The 17,669-nt window shown below is 42.4% G+C and overlaps 1 protein-coding gene and 1 non-coding gene across 8 annotated transcripts in view; both read left to right on the top strand.

Annotated features, from left to right (window-relative positions):
* Window positions 1-60: 60 nt before the first annotated feature.
* Window positions 61-17,669, top strand: part of csnk1g1 (casein kinase 1, gamma 1) — a 41,247-nt gene continuing 23,638 nt past the window's right edge. For 3 of the 7 annotated variants that reach the window (XM_064988672.1, XM_064988658.1, XM_064988681.1), the window contains exons 1-3: window positions 62-291; window positions 10,838-11,200; window positions 14,329-14,369. In XM_064988672.1, coding sequence (XP_064844744.1) covers window positions 11,026-11,200; window positions 14,329-14,369 — 216 coding nt within the window. In that variant the 5' untranslated portion in view covers window positions 62-291; window positions 10,838-11,025. Of the gene's footprint in view, window positions 292-2,343; window positions 2,431-10,837; window positions 11,201-14,328; window positions 14,370-17,669 lie in introns of those variants that run through there. The other 4 variants (XM_064988666.1, XM_064988642.1, XM_064988650.1 and 1 more) reach the window with 3 other exon arrangements.
* LOC135506539 (small nucleolar RNA SNORA47) lies at window positions 11,749-11,887 on the top strand. Its single transcript, XR_010450539.1, has one exon. It is a non-coding gene; the product is annotated as a small nucleolar RNA SNORA47 (small nucleolar RNA).

Raw genomic sequence — 17,669 nt, 5'->3', positions numbered from 1 at the left:
AACTTGGGTCCCCCCCAAAAAATGTATCGAGCCCTGTGCAACCTGGAAGTGTTGACGCAAGCGGGTGTGTCGTTCAAAGCTCAATGGTGCGACTGCCTATACTTCCGGAGAACGTCAACCTTTCACGAACAGCGAGATAGCAAGAAGAAGAAAAATAATGAAAGGGTTGCTTGTCTGTCTCTATTGACTGATAATTATACAATATTTATATTTGATAGAATTAAATACACTCGAACACTTAGGTGAATCGCAAGAGGTGTCCGAATCAACAGCAGGAGTACCACAGCTAAAGTAAGTCGGTGGTTGTTTGCATGATGATAGCTAGCCTCGTTGCTAATGACGATAACTACTAGCGAACATTAGCTATTTTCCATTTCCTCGTTCCACCTAATTTGGGTTAACCGAAATTACGTTCCCCCTGAAATAAATGTAGTTCCATGTCAATGAGGCTGCTATAGCTAAATACCAATTAAATAAATGGCGCTATTAATTGGCCTGCTAGCTAGCTAACGTATCCAAGCAAAGTAACGTTATTGCTTTTTCATCCAATTCAGTTTGTTTTGTATAACCTAACGTTAGCTAACTAGCTGTTGGCTGGATATATGAAAGTTCTGGTTGGATAAAATTGTGGTTGCTGCTAAAAGTGGTGGTGTCTTTTGACCAAATAAACGCTATCTATCTAGCTAGCTAACGTTATAAACATTTCCAACGTTGGCTCAGTGTGTGAAAGCTAAGTAACTAGCAAGCTAAGGTCAATTTACACATCTAACGTTACTGTAGGTGGCTAGCTAATCGATATGTCCACATTGTCAGGAAGTATCTTTTGTCTATGGAAGAAGCTTATAATAACAAACGTCGCTGCTGGCATCGTTGTTTAGCTTGTGGAAAAGCATCTCTGCAGTTAACGTTAAATCAGTATTGTCCCTGTTAGCTAGGTAACGTTGTGTCTTGTTATTAAATTGTGTAGGCCTAGATATAGCCATACTTTTTGGGCGAAAAAGATTAGACCTACAGTAGAATGATTACTCATTTGATGTTAATCTGGCTATCTGAGACGAAATATATTGACGTGTATATAATATAAATGACGTTATTTACAGTATATATGGACATACAGTACCAGTCAAGTTTGGACACACCTACTCATTCAAGGTTTTTTCTTTATTTTTTCTATTTTCTACATAGTTGTGACATCTTCACTATTATCATACTATGAAGTAACACAGATGGAATCATGTAGTAACCAAAAAAGTGTTAAACAAATCAAAATATATTTGAGATTCTTCAAAGTAGCCACCCTTTGCCTTGATGACATCTTCAAATCAAATTTGATTTGTCTCATGCGCCGACTATGACAGACCTTACAGTGAAATGCTTATTTACAAACCCTTAACCAACAATGCAGTTTTAAGAAAAATAATTACCTAAAAAATTGATAACAAATAGTTAAAGAGCAGCAGTAAAATAACACTAGTGAGGCTATATACAGGGGGTACCGGTACAGAGTCAATATGCGGGGGCACCGATTAGTCAAGGTAATTGAGGCTGGAGTCTTTGACACTTTTTTTTTGCACGTTCCTCTGACACCGCTTGGTATAGAGATACTGGGTGGCAGGAAGCTTGGCCCCAGTGATGTACTGTAGTGCCTTGCGGTCGGAGGCCGGCAGTTGCCATACCAGGCAGTGATGCAACCAGTCAGGATGCTCTCAATGGTGCAGCTGTATAACTTTTTGAGGATCTGAGGACCCTTGCCAAATCTTTTCAGGCTCCTGAGGGGGAATAGGCTTTGTCATGCCCTCTTCACGACTGTCTTGGTGTGTTTGGACCATGGTAATATGTTGGTGATGTGGACACCAAGTAACTTGAAGCTCTCAACCTGCTCTACTACAGCCCTGCTGATGAGAATGGTGGAATGCTCGGTCCTCCTTTTCCTGTAGTCCACAATCATCTCCTTAGTCTTGATCACGTTGAGGGAGAGGTTTTTGTCCTGGCACAGACAGGTCTCTGACCTCCTCCCTATAGGCTGTCTCATTGTTGTCGGTGATCAGGCCTACCACTGTTGTCGTCAGCAAACTTAATGGTGGTGAAGTCGTGCCTGGCCACGCAGTCATGGGTGAAGAGGAGGGGACTGAGCACGCACCCCTGAGGCCCGTGCCCATGTTGAGGATCAGCGTGGCAGATTTGTTGTTACCGACCCATACCACCTGGAGGTGGCCCGTCAGGAAGTCCATGATCCAGTTGCAGAGGGAGGTGTTTAGTCCCAGGGTCCTTAGCTTAGTGATGAGCTTTGAGGGTACTATGGTGTTGAACACTGAGCTGTAGTCAATTAATAGCATGTTCCTTTTGTCCAGGTGGGAAAGGGTACCTGTGGAGTGCAATAGATTGCATCATCTGTGGATCTTTTGGCATTCTCTCAACCAGCTTCATGAGGTATCAAATCAAAATTTTCAAATTTATTGGTCACATACGTGTTTAGCAGATTATTGCAGGTGTAGCAAAAAATGTGTGTGCGTCTGGCTCCGACAGTGCAGTAATATCTAACAAGTATTATCTAAGTTTTACAACATGTACCCAATACACGTAAAAAATAAGTAAGGAATGGATTAAGAATATATATAGATATGTCAGAGTGGCATTGGACTAAGATACTGTAGACTAGTATAGAGTAGAGGTCGACCGATTATGATTTTTCAACGCCGATACCGATTATTGGAGGACCCAAAAAAAAAGCAGATACCGATTTAATCGGACGATTTTTTTATTTATTATTTATTTGTAATAATGACAATTACAACAATACTGAATTAACACTTATTTGAACTTAATATAGAACATAAATAAAATCAATTTAGCCTCAAATAAGTAATAAAACATGTTAAATTTGGTTTAAATAATGCAAAAACAGTGTTGGAGAAGAAAGTAATATGTGCCATGTAAAAAAAAAAAAACTTTAAAAAAACTAACGTTTAAGTTCCTCGCTCAGAACATGAGAACATATGAAGGTTGGTGGTTCCTTTTAACATGAGACTTCAATATTCCAAGGTAAGAGGTTTTAGGTTGTAGTTAATATAGTATTTATAGGACTTTCTCTCTACCGTTTGTATTTCATATACCTTTGACTATTGGGTGTTCTTATAGGCACTATAGTATTGCCAGTGTAACAGTATAGCTTCCGTCCCCCTCCTCGCCCCTACCTGGTCTCGAACCAGGAACACATCGACAACAGCCACACTCAAAGCATCGTTACCCATCGCTCCACAAAAGCCGCGGCCCTTGCAGCGCAAGGGGAATAACTACTCCAAATCTAAAAGCGAGTGACGTTTGAAACAGTATTAGCGCACACCCAGCTAACTAGCTAGCCATTTCACATTGGTTACACCAGCCATTAGGCTGATAGGCTTGAAGTCATAAACAGTGTTGTGCTTGCAAGAGCTGCTGGCAAAACGCACAAACTGTTTATATGAATGATTACGGGCCTGCTGCTGCTCAGTCAGACTGCTCTATCATCAGACTTAATTATAACATAATAGCACACAGAAATATGAGCCTTTGGTCATTAATATGATCGAATCCGGAAACTATAATTTTGAAAACAAAATGTTTATTTCAGTGAAATATGGAACCGTTCGGTATTTTATCTAACGGGTGGCATCCCTAAGTCTAAATATTGCTGTTACATTGTACAAACTTCAATTTAGGGATGCCCTTAACTCTAAATATTCTTGTTCCATTGCACAACCTTCAATGTATGTCATAATTATGTAAAATTCTGGCAAATTAGTTCACAATGAGCCAGGCAGCCCAAACTGTTGCATATACCCTGACTCTGCGTGCAATGAACGCAAGAGAAATGACACAATTTCACCTGGTTAATATTGCCTGCTAAACTGGATTAGTAGTTATAGCTTGTAATTATGATTGATTGTTTTTTTTATAAGATGCGTTTAATGTATAGCTAGCAATTTACCTTCACTTCTACTGCATTTGCGTAACAGGCAGGCTACTCGTGGAGTGCAATGGTTAGAGCGTTGGACTAGTTAACTGTGCGGTTGCAAGATTGAAACCCCTGCGCTGACAAGGTGAAAATCTGTCGTTCTGCCCCAGAACAAGGCAGTTAACCCACAGTTCCTGGGCAGTCATTGAAAATACGAATGTGTTCTTAACTGACTTGCCTGGTTAAATAAAGGTAAAATAAAATAAAAAATAATGCTATATACAGAAACATTAAAGTGTCTAGTGATCCATTTCTAAAAGTGGTCAGGGATTCCTGATCTATGTGTATAGTCAGCCGCCTCTGATGTGCTAGCGATGGCTGTTTAGCAGTCTGATGGCCTTGAGATAGAAGCTGTTTTTCAGTCTCTCGTCCCAGCTTTGATGCACCTGTACTGACCTCGCCTTCTGGATGTTAGCGGGGTGAATAGGCAGTGGCTCGGATGGTTGATGTCCTTGATGATCTTTTTGGCCTTCCTATGCCATTGGGTGCTGTAGGTGTCCAGGAGGGCAGGAAGTTTTTCCCCGGTAATGCTTTGGGCAGACCACACCACCCTCTGGATAGATTTGCGGTTGTGGTTGGTGCAGTTGCTGTACTAGGTGGTGATACAGTCCAATAGGATGCTCTCAGTTGTGCACATCATTACTGGAATGCATTTCAATTAACAGGTGTGCCTCGTTAATTTGTGGAATTTCTATGCTCAATGCGTTTGAGCCGATCATTTGTGTTGTGTCAAGGTAGGGGTCCTATACAGAAGATAGCCCTATTTGGTAAAAGACAGAGTCCATGTTATAGCAAGAACAGCTCAAATAAGCAAAGGGAAACGACAGTCCATTACTTTAACCTTTCTGGCACGGGAGTTCTGTTAGCGATCCACCTCGACAACATACGGTGAAATTGCAGAGCTCCAAATTCAAAATACAGAAATAGTCATAATAAACATTCATAAAAAATACAAGTGTTATACATCAGCTTCAAGAGTTACTTCTTGTTAATCCAGCCGCTTTGTCAGATTTCAAAAAAGGCTTTACGGCGAAAGCATACCATGCGATTATCTGAGGACAGCGCCCCGCATACAAAAGCATCAAAAACATTTCCCAACCAAACAGATGCATCACGAAGGTCAGAAATAGCGATAAAATAAATCGCTTACCTTTTGATCTTCATCTTTTTGCAATTCCAAAGGTCTGTTACACAATGAATGGTCGTTTTGTTCGATAAAGTCCTTCTTTATATCCCAAAAATGTCCGTTTATTTGGCGTGTTTGATTCAGAAATACACCGGTTCCAACTCGCCCAACATGCCTACAAAGGATCTAAGTTACCTGTAAACTTAGTCCAAACATTTCAAACAACGTTTCTCATCTAACCTCAGGTACCCTAAAATGTAAATAATCATTTTCAATACCGGTGAAAAACACCACCTGAGTGACACTTAGAAACAATACGACTACTATTGAACATTTTCTGAAGACTTTTGACTTCTAGTGGAAGCCATAGGAACTGCAATCTGTGTCCTAATAATTTGGTTTCCCCATAGAAAAGCATTGGGTTTCGCCTGCCAAATCAGTTCTGTTATACGCACAGACATTATTTTAACAGTTTTAGAAACGTTAGTGTTTTCTATCCAATACTACCATGCATATGCATATCCTAGCTTCTGGGCCCGAGTAACAGGCAGTTTACTTTGGGCACCTCAGTCATCCAAACCTCCAAATACTGCCCCCTATCTCTAAGAAGTTTAAGAGATGAAAGTTAGTCAATCTACAAAATTTCATGAACTTTTAAAGTTTCTTCAAGTGCAGTCACAAAAACCATCAGCGCTATGATGAAACTGGCTCTCATGAGGACCGCCATAGGAAAGGAAGACCCAGAGTTACCTCTGCTGCAGAGGATATGTTCAAAAGAGTTAACTGCACCTCAGAAATTGCAGACCAAATAAATGCTTCACAGAGTTCAAGTAACAGACACATCTCAACATCAACTGTTCAGGAGACTGCGTGAATCAGGCCTTCATGGTCAAATTGCTGCAAAGAAACCACTACTAAAGGACACATAAAAGGAGAGACTTGCTTGAGCCAAGAAACACGAGCAATGGACATTAGACCGAGTCCAAATTTGAATTATTTGGTCCAACCGCAATGTATTTGTGAGACGCAGAGTAGGTCAGCGGATGATCTCTGCATGTGTGGTTCCCACCGTGAAGCATGGAGGAGAAGGTGTGATGTGGTGCCAGGGTCTCAGGCTAACCACAATGCCTATAGGAGGCACCAGGCCCAGCAAGGTGCCAGGGTCTCAGGTTAACCACAAGGTATAGGAGGCACCAGGCCCAGCAAGGTGCCAGGGTCACTGGTTAACCACAAGGTCTGTAGGAGGCACCAGGCCCAGCAAGGTGCCAGGGTCACTGGTTAACCACAAGATGTATAGGAGGCACCAGGCCCAGCAAGGTGCCAGGGTCACTGGTTAACCACAAGATGTATAGGAGGCACCAGGCCCAGCAAGGTGCCAGGGTCATGGTTAACCACAAGATGTATAGGGAGGCTCAGGTTAACCACAAGATGTATAGGAGGCACCAGGCCCAGCAAGGTGCCAGGGTCACTGGTTAACCACAAGATGTATAGGAGGCACCAGGCCCAGCAAGGTGCCAGGGTCACTGGTTAACCACAAGATGTATAGGAGGCACCAGGCCCAGCAAGGTGCCAGGGTCACTGGTTAACCACAAGATGTATAGGAGGCACCAGGCCCAGCAAGGTGCCAGGGTCTCAGGTTAACCACAAGGTCTGTAGGAGGCACCAGGCCCAGCAAGGTGCCAGGGTTGTTCTCAACCCACTTTCTTTTATTTATGACAGAACTCCCTTCCACCAAATGTGTACGATTACTGGAAATGATTGTTAATTGTCAGAAACTGAAAAAATGACCACACTATGAATTGTGGGTTTAAGGATGCAACACATTCTTTCTGTTCCGTCCAGTGTTGTCACAATTCCAGTACTACGAAACCAGATTTTAAACTCGATGGTCCTTTAAAATCCTACGTTATGTAAAATATTGTGTTTTGTAGTTTACAAAATAAACAAATGTGACTGAGTAACAGCATAAGATTTTTTCCCCCCAAACATTAGGACTGTTAACCTCAGGAAATTAAGTCTGCTTCATGTTTTGTTGCCTTTGCTTCTTTACTTCCTAGTATCGCGATACTGGTATCGTGACAACTCTAATTAGGTCAGCCCGTGTCCCGACAAGTTTTCTTTGAAGGCCTGCTTGGAAAAGTTGAGTTGGCCCGTGTTGTTGTGTGGGGAACTTTGAAAGGAAGTCAATGGGGCTGAGAAATTGCCTCAAGCTACAGTGCATGAGAGAAGACAGTGGGAGAACCAGCTGGCACTGCCACAGTGGGAATCCCTTCATATTGCCCCCCCCCCCAGATCTGATCTTTCCACTAAAGGTTAATGACTCCTTTTTAGAGCAGGGGTGTCAAACTCAGTCCATGGAGGACGGTGTCTGCTAGTTTTGTTAGTTCCTTTTCATTTGGCCAAATAAGACCTAGATGACAAGGTGAGGGGAGTTTTTAACCAACCAGGGACCCTAGTTGATCTATAAAGTACAAGGAAGGAGTGAACCTGCAGATACTCTGCCCTGCATATGAGTTTGACACCTGTGACAAACTCATTGTAGAGGACAGTCGGGAACTAACCCTGTCCACACACTGTCGGCCTGTTGTCTGAGCTACCTCAACTGTATAGCCTACTAGAGAGATAATGCAGCCTGTTGTCTGAGCTACCTCAACTGTATAGCCTACTAGAGAGATGATGCGGCCTGTTGTCTGAGCTACCTCAACTGTATAGCCTACTAGAGAGATGATGCAGCCTGTTGTCTGAGCTACCTCAACTGTATAGCCTACTAGAGAGATAATGCGGCCTGTTGTCTGAGCTACCTCAACTGTATAGCCTACTAGAGAGATAATGCGGCCTGTTGTCTGAGCTACCTGTATAGCCTACTAGAGAGATGATGCACCTGTTGTCTGTTGTGTATAGCCTACTAGAGAGATATGCGGCCTGTTGTCTGAGCTACCTCAACTGTATAGCCTACTAGAGAGATAATGCGGCCTGTTGTCTGAGCTACCTCAACTGTATAGCCTACTAGAGATAGCCTATAATGCAGCCTGTTGTGTCCTCAACTGAGCCTACTAGAGAGATGATGCAGCCTGTTGTCTGAGCTACCTCAACTGTATAGCCTACTAGAGAGATAATGCAGCCTGTTGTCTGAGCTACCTCAACTGTATAGCCTACTAGAGAGATAATGCAGCCTGTTGTCTGAGCTACCTCAACTGTATAGCCTACCAGAGAGTAGAGTAGTACTTTATTGATCCCTTACTTGGAAAAATGTTTTATCACCACAGACAGGTATCAATACTACAGCCTACACATAATGATTAACCGATATTAAGACAACTGCACCTCAGGACCATTTAAAAAGAGAGTCCTAGCTAATAAATGCTTTTGTCTATCCTTTTCTGGGGAAACGAGCAATAACATTTGTATCATGGACGTAATCATAAATCATCACATTCAAAGCCTGATGGCTATGAGTAAGAATATACTATATACTCCTATTACAGGATTTCCCACCGCCTGGTGTCTGAAAAACACTTCTGATGCTGTCATGCACACACATGATGCCAAAAAAAACTACTTAGCAGGAAAGCCATCAATGTTATGTTTTTTTGGCATCGTGTGTGCATGACAACAGAAGTGTATTTCAGATACCGGGATGTGGGAAATCCTGTGTTGAAGTTAATGGTTGTAATGCACAGATGGCTTAACATATGGCTACGGTCATATAGACTTAAAGTAAGGTAACCTACACTGTTATCTAACTTTTATTAGATGACAGTATTAATGCAAGTTAATGTTATACCCACCACTAGGTGAGCAGCATGTAGTAAATATCAACCCCCTAAAAACACACATGAAGGCCAATTTCCAATTTGATTATTGGACTGGAAAAAAGTAGCACACTCATTCATCTAAGGCAATAACACTAGTCATTTAGGTCTAATACAACCATGTATGCACACCAGATCCAGCATGACTGTTGTGCAGCCAGATAGATGGAAATGATTGCCTCTGGCTGGGACTGGATAAGTTGTCACCTCACCAACACCACTGCTGTCTTTGCTGTGCTGTGCTCTCCCTGTTTTGTAGTCATGCCCTGTTTTGGGGGTTTATGTAATGGGAAGGCTGTGGAGCTGCCCTTGGGAGAGACTGGCTGTCTTTGACGCTGAGATAGAATTTGAGAAACTGAACATGAGTCACCGGAGCGTGCACACAAACACTACTCCAGCTTCACCCATGCCTCCATGTCTCAGCAAATCATCTATGCTTTTCAGGATTAATTGTGTTGATATAAAACAAATACTTTGAGCAGTTATCGATGTGCAAACATAATTTGGTTGAGGACACACTGGTGGCTCTTGGGAAAGGGAGCTAGCTTTGTAGGTCCATTGAAAGTAGTCTAGGCTACATCTATTTTCACTACTTTTGTCTCCTAACTGATCATTTTATGAAGTTGTTCCACACCACTGGTGTGCTATTGTAATTAATGAGCAAGAAATCATTACTGACAATCAGGCAGTCTCAAGACAGTGTAATCGGGTTTACAATGATTAGGCCTGTTAACACACTCTCATGGGCAAGACATTCTGGTGATGAAGTCCAGGCTGTGTGTAAAGTTGTTATTTTGTTTCCCTGCTGTGAGACAACTTTATGTAATGGTTTACATAATAATCTCACTACCCACATCCTTGAGTACAGCCAGTGGGTGTAATCTAAGATGATTAAAATCACGACTTTCACTTTGTCTCCAGGGTCAAACTTCTTGACTACATTTCATGTTGGTTAGTATCTCTCTAGCAAGTCTTCGGTGGTAGAGCGAGACGTACAACAATGTTGTTCTGTTCACCTTTCTAATAGTAGACAATGATAAGAAATTGACTGTAGTCCATGTGCTCAACTTTGTCCTACTCAACATATTATTTGTCTCCTTAAGGCTAGAATCCTTAGTTAAAACAATAACAAGGTGTTACCCTGCCTCTGTTTTGGTAAAAGCATGGGTCTAGAGAAATGTTAACTCAAATAGGCAGAGCTATGTATGCAAGACCTGACCATCCATGATGTCAAAATTATATTTATTTTGAGGCTATATGGTGTTTGTTTACAGTAAAATAATAAGTTTATTTTGTGTTCTGAATGGGTATTGACAGTTGATCTAAACACTGCATTTATATGTTTATAGTCATCAAATCAATGGGTAAAAATCATTAAGTTAAAAACATTGCTGTAGCAAGTAAGGATTCCTAGCTTTAATAAACATTGAAGCTAACAGTCCAGCATGCTCTGATTTGAAGTATGTCCCGTTCAGCCAGACAAAAGATCTCAGTAGCTATATTTTCATTTTATTTACATTTTTGTTTTTTAACTGGTCAAGTCAGTTAAGAAGAAAATCTTATTTACAATGACTGCCTACCCCGGCTTAACCCTAACGACGCAGGGCCAATTGTGCACCGCACTATGGGACTCCCAATCACGGCCGGTTGTGATACAGCCTGGAATCAAACCGGGTCTGTAGTGACGCCTCTAGCACTGAGATGCAGTGCCTTAGACCACTGCGCCACTCGGGAGCCCATATTGGCCAGGTGCCTCGTAGGACGGCCAGTCTAGATTTATTGATGGCCTGCTGGTGAAACCAAAATGCTGAGTCATAGATCCTCTTTAAACCACCATTGTCCTCATTCACTCAATGACATCGTACAGACTTCTCCCAACGTGTTTACTTCCTGCTTGCTCCCTAGGTCTCCTATCTCTTCCCTGGTCCGACCCCGATGTCGAGCATATCGGCCAGCCACCACAGTGAGTGGTAGGGGGGGCGAAGGGGCAGCCAGCGGCCCTGTGCCAGTGACGGGCTGTGGTGGGCACGGCCCGAGGCCTCTAACTGGATCCCTCGAAGCAGCAGCAGCCGCCCGGCGGTTCCCGCAGTGCCATGGACCATCCAAAAGAGGGTGAGCGGCCGGCGAGGAGCAGCAAGGTGGCACAGGGGCGCAGCGGGCACTCTAGACCCTCTAGCTCCTCAGCCTCCTCTGGGGTTCTCATGGTGGGACCCAACTTCCGCGTGGGCAAGAAGATCGGCTGTGGCAACTTCGGAGAACTGAAGCTCGGTAAGAGGAGTTAATGTAATCTTTATAATGGTAGGACTGTATTTCATATTGATCCACCCAAGGACACTCGGTTTACATGTGGTAACATGAACTGCTCTTTGTTGTGTTGATAATTTCATACGATGTGTTGGACACTAGTGTTGTCATGATACCACCGTATTACTTACAATACGATACCAGACCAAGTATCACGATACTGAGCAGTATATTACCGTGGTTTATCTTGGCCAGGCCGCAGTTGCAAATGAGAACTTGATTTCAACTAGCCTACCTGGTTAAATAAAAAATAAAAAAAGTTAAATGTTAAATACCGTGCATCACTATTGGCCACACAAGCCTCCCGTACCCAGTATTGCTTATGTTGTCCATAGTGCTTTTATTTTGGGCTCACTGGGATAGGCATATATTGATAGGGATTTATTCATGCCTGCTTCATAGTAATCACATAAATAATGCACAGTCTTTCAGTGGCTTGGCCTATTATGGCCAGGAACATAAAAGCCATATTTCAGATGCTAAATTCATGACATTCTGACAATCCAATGACACGGAGGACTGAGAAGGTTTATCAGCTTCAACGTGTGCTGTTATAACTGGTTATATTATAACCTCCCGCAGCAACACAAGACCGACACAACAACTGTCTCTGAGACCCATCAGCACTAATGTTGTGTCTGTGTACAGAATTCCGTTGTAGTAGTACATGTGGTACTCTGCTATGCTGCTGTACCAATAATCAATGCATTTCTCTTAATTGAGTAGATTAGCTAGTACACGTGATGGCCATAGGCGGGGCCTGCTTGCTGAATGGAGCATACTGGGGTCACACCAATGATGTTTTATAAAACCTGGTATTGACCATTGAGAGGTTTTGAAACTACCGGTCGGCCATATTGGCGCTCCTCATTTAAGAGCTGTCCTCCATAGGAATGACTGGAATTCTACATTATTTACATTTTTAAAAATAACATTACATTTATTTAACTTTTGTTTTCGTCCATAACATTTATCTAAAAAAATATATGCCAAGGAAATTGTATATTTTTCTTTTGTGTTTAGCTCACGTAATATAATTTGAAAGTTTGCATAAGGTTTCTGTAATATAATATTAGGTTAAAACAAATGTAGACATTAATAAATGCATTTCTGTAACTTTCTAAATATTTTTTACAATTGTGGGGGAGGCCCGAAATGTCAGTGCGGTGGCTTCAACACAGCGCCCACGCATTAATAATCTAGTGTATATAGACATTTGAAGTCGGAAGTTTACATTACACTTAGTTTGTAGTCATTAAAACTTGTTTTTCAACCACTCCACAAATTTCCTGTTGACAAACTATAGTTTTGGCAAGTCGGTTAGGACTTCTACTTTGTGCGTGACACAAGTAATTTTTCCAGCAATTGTTTACAGACAGATTATTTAACTTTTAATTCACTGTATCACAATTCTAGTGGGTCAGAAGTTTACATACACTAAGTTGACTGCCTTTAAACAGCTTGGAAAATTCCAGAAAATTGTCATGGCTTTGGAAGCTTCTGCTAATTTACATAATTTGAGTCAATTGGAGGTGTACCTGTGGATGTATTTCAAGGCCTACCTTCAAACACAGTGCCTCTTTGCTTGACATCATGGGAAAATCAAAATAAATCAGCCAAGACCTCAGAAAATAAATTGTAGACCTCCCCAAGTCTGGTTCATCCTTGGGAGCAATTTCCAAACGCCTGTCGGTACCACGTTCATCTGTACAAACAATAGTACGCAAGTATGAACACCATGGGACCACGCAGCTGTCATACCGCTCAGGAAGGAGACTCGTTCAGTCTCCGAGAGATGAACGTACTTTGGTGCGAAAAGTGCAAATCAATCCCAGAACAACAGCAAATGACCTTGTGAAGTATCTATATCCACAGTAAAACGAGTCCTATATCGACATAACCTGATAGACCGCTCAGCAAGAAAGAAGCCACTGCTCCAAAACCGCCATAAGAAATCCAGACTACTGTTTGCAACTGCACGTGGGGACAAAGATCATACTTTTTGGAGAAATGTCCTCTGGTCTGATGAAACAAAAATAGAACTGTTTGGCAATAATGGCCATTGTTATGTTAGCTGGAAAAGGGGGGAGGCTTGCAAGCCGAAGAACAACATCCCAACCGTGAAGCACGGGGGTGGCAGCATCATGTTGTGGTGTGCTTTGCTGCAGGAGGGACTGGTGCACTTAACAAAATAGATGGCATCATGAGGTAGGACAATTATGTGGATATATTGAAGCAACATCTCAAGACATCAGTCATAAAGTTAAAGCTTGGTTGCAAATGGGTCTTCCAAATGGACAATGACCCCAAGCATACTTCCACATTTGTGGCAAAATGGCTTAAGGACATCAAATTCCTGGTATTGGAGTGGCCATCACAAAGCCCTGACCTCAATCCTATAGAAAATGTGTGGGCAGAACTGAAAAGGTGTGTGCGAGCAAGGAGGCCTACAAACCTGACTCAGGTACACCAGCTCTGTCACGAGGAATGGGCCAAAATTGACCCAACTTTTGTGGGAAGCTTGTGGAAGGGTACCAGAAACGTTTGACCCAAGTTAAACAATTTAAAGGCAATGGTACCAAATACTAATTGAGTGTATGTAAACTTCTGATGCACTGGGAATGTGATGAAAGAAATAAAAGCTGAAATAAATCATTCTCTCTACTATTATTCTGACATTTCACTTTCTTAAAATAAAGTGGTGATCCTAACTGACCTAAAACAGGGCATTGTTACTCTGATTAAATGTCAGGAATTGTGAAAAACTGAGTTTAAATGTATTTGGCTAAGGTGTATGTGAACTTCTGACTTCAACTGTAAATTATTGGGTCACACACAAACCTCTGTCTAGAGATAGATTGATGCATACAGACTCATTTCTTGAGGCTGGACTGAAGTTCCCCTGAGCAACACACAGCTCACTATTTTTCTATGGCTTTTTTGTCCTGTTCTGAAACTGCTTTTGGAGATGGTCATTTGCTGTCTACTAAGCTAAACACCAAAACACTCTATTTAGGCAAGCCCTTCAGTAGGTTGAGTAATAACCAAAGTGCTCTTATCTGAATTCCACCTCTCTCTCTGCTTTGTTTCAGGTAAAAATCTCTACACCAACGAGTATGTAGCTATTAAACTGGTAAGTACTCTCTCCTGGGGGAAAAAAAACTGCACTGAACAAAAATATTAACACAACATGTGTTGGTTTCATGAGCTGAAATAAAAGATCACTGACATTTTCCATACACATAAAAAGCTTATTTCTCAAATTTTTTGCACATATTTGTTTACATCCCGTTTAGTGAGAATTTCTCCTTTGCCAAGATAATCCTTCCACCTGACCAGGTGTGGCATATCAAGAAGCATGATCATTGCACAGGTGCACCTTGTGCTGGGGACAATAAAAGGCCACTCTAAAATGTGCAAATTTGTAACACTACACAATGCTACAGATGTCTCAAGTTTTAAGGGAGCGTGCAATTGGCATGCTGACTGCAGGAATGCCCATCAGAGTTGTTGCCAGAGAATTGAATGTTCATTTACTCTAGCATAAGCTGGCTCCAACATCAACCAGCCTCAACTACAGACCACGTGTAACCACGCCAGCCCAGGACATCCCCATCCAGCTTCTTCACATGCGGCATCATCTGAGACCAACCACCCGGACAGCTGATACAACTGGATTTGCACAACCTAAAAATTTCTGCACAAACTGTCAGAAACCTACTCAGGGAAGCTTATCTGTGTGCTCAGTTCGGGGTTGTAACCGACTTCGGTGGGCAAATGCTCAGCTACGATGGACACTGGCACGCTGGAGAGGTGTGCTCTTCACAGATGAATCCCAGTTTCGACTGTACAGGGCAGATGGCAGACAGCGTGTATACCAGTTCCCAATGGTAGCAGTGGGGTTATGGTATGGGCGGGCATAAGCCACGAACACATTTAGCGGTGACCCAAACGCCTTATGTAGGCTACAGTTAGCGGAGACCCAAAGGCCTTATGTAGGCCAAAAAGGCCTTATGTAGGCTACAGTTAGCGGTGACCCAAAGGCCTTATGTAGGCTACAGTTAGCGGTGACCCAAAGGCCGTATGTAGGCTACAGTTAGCGGTGACCCAAAGGCCTTATGTAGGCTACAGTTAGCGGTGACCCAAAGGCGGTGACCCAAAGGCTACAGTTATGTAGGCTACACGTTAATCTGTCACTCATCAATAATTGAGCAAAGGGTGCTACCTTATGTAGGTTTAGCGGTGACCCAAAGGCCTTATGCCCAAAGTGGTCTAGGGCCCAAAGGCCATGGGCTACAGTTAGCGGTGACCCAGGCCTTGTAGGCTACAGTTAGCTGACCCAAAGTTATTAGTAGGCGTTAGTGATCCAAAGGCTTAATCTGTCTCCGAGCACATTGGTTGCGGGTCTGGCTTCCAGGTGGGTTGGATGCGTGCTGTGTTAAGAAGCAGTGTGGCTTGGTTGGGTTGTGTTTTGGAGGACGCATGGTTTTCAACCTTCGTCTCTCCCGAGTCCGTACGGGAGTTGTAGCGATGAGACAATATAGTAACTACTAACAATTGGATACCACAAACTTGGGGAGAAAGGGGGGTAAAATAATTGAGCAAAGGCCTAGTGAGGCACGCATGCGACCAGCCTCGATTTTACACTCCCAGAGGACACATCGCCTGAAAAACATCAGACTCTGCCTTTGAAGCAGAAGACTGTTTTTAAGTTGTTGACAGTCAACATGGTGAGCCCTGGCAGTAATTTCTCTGAAGGACAGGTCTAGAGGAGTTTGGGGGCTGTCGTATGAGGCACTTGACAGCAGCACTGCTCTGTATGCTTAGAATCCGTCCAGAATGAATGCATATCAATTGTAGGCTACTGAAGTCTTTGTTTACAAACTAAGATTTCTGAGGGTTGATACTGAAAGGGAAATTAGACTTGTACTTTTTTATGTGGAAGTGACTAGGCCTAATTGTCAGCATACATACTGCATCCCACTGCTTGCTGGCTTGCCTCTGAAGCTAAACAGGGTTTTCACTAGTAGGTCCCTGGATGGGAGACCAGATGCTGTTGGAAGTGGGGTTGGAGGGCCCTCTGGTCTTAAGATCGAATCCCAATGCTCCAGGGCAGTGAAGGGAACATTGCTCTGCATAGTGTGCCGTCTTCCTGATGTGACATTAAACAGGTGTCCTGACTCTCTGTGGTCATTAAAAATCCCATGGCACTTATCCCATTTGTATAGGTGTTAACTAGAGGTTGACTGATTATGATTTTTCAACACCGATACCGATTATTGGAGGACCAAAGCAGGTACCGATTTAATCGGACGATTTGTATTTCTTATTTATTTGTAATAATGACAATTACAACAATACTGAATGAACACTTATTTTAACTTAACATAATACATCAATAAAAATCAATTTAGCCTCAAATAATGAAACATGTTCAATTTGGTTTAAAAAATTATGCAAAAACTAAGTGTTGGAGAAGAAAATATGTGCCATGTAAAAAAGCTAACTTTTAAGTTCCTTGCTCGGAACATGAGAACATACGAACATACGAAAGCTGGTGGTTCCTTTTTAACAGGAGACTTCAATATTCCAAGGTAAGAAGTTTTAGGTTGTAGTTAATATAGTATATATAGGACAATTTCTCTCTGTACCGTTGCATATAATTGATGCGGTGCACATTCACGGAAAAGGGACTGTCGTTGCTCCAACGTGTACCTAACCACGTTGGAGCAACGACAGTCCTTTTTCCGCGAATGTGCACCGCATCGATTATATGCAACGCAGGACACTAGGTAACTACACATGGCTGATGATATTACTAGTTTAACTAGTGATTATGATTTTTTTTTTTTTTCTTTAAGTCAGGTAAGAACTTATTCTTATTTTGAATGACGGCCTAGGAACAGTGGGTTAACTGCCTGTTCAGGGGCAGAACAACAGATTTGTACCTTGTCAGCTCGGGGATTTGAACTTGCAACCTTTCGGTTACTAGTCCAACGCTCTAACCACTAGGCTACCCTGATTGATTGTTTTTATAAGCTAAGTTTAATGCTAGCTAGCAACTTACCTTGGCTTCTTACTGCATTCCCGTAACAGGCAGGCTCCTCGTGGAGTGCAATGAGATGCAGGTGGTTAGAGCGTTGGACTAGTTAACTGTAAGGTTGCAAGTTTGAATCCCCGATCTGACAAGGTCAAAATCTGTCATTCTGCCCTTGAACAAGGCAGTTAACCCACCTAGACCGAGGCAGTCATTGAAAATAAAAACGTGTTCTTAACTTACTTACCTAGTTAAATAAAGTTGTAGGATTTTTTTTATACTGATTTCCGATTGTTATGAAACCTTGAAATTGTCCCTAATTAATCGGTCGACCTCTAGTGTTGACCTCTGTGTCCTTGCTAAATTTCCAACCTGCCCCATTTCCATCATGGCCAC

This window comes from Oncorhynchus masou, chromosome 2 (genome assembly GCF_036934945.1).
Source record: "Oncorhynchus masou masou isolate Uvic2021 chromosome 2, UVic_Omas_1.1, whole genome shotgun sequence".
NCBI classification, from domain to species: Eukaryota; Metazoa; Chordata; class Actinopteri; order Salmoniformes; family Salmonidae; genus Oncorhynchus; species Oncorhynchus masou.
Note: the sequence above shows the minus strand (reverse complement) of the source record. Positions and strands in the feature narration are given on the sequence as shown.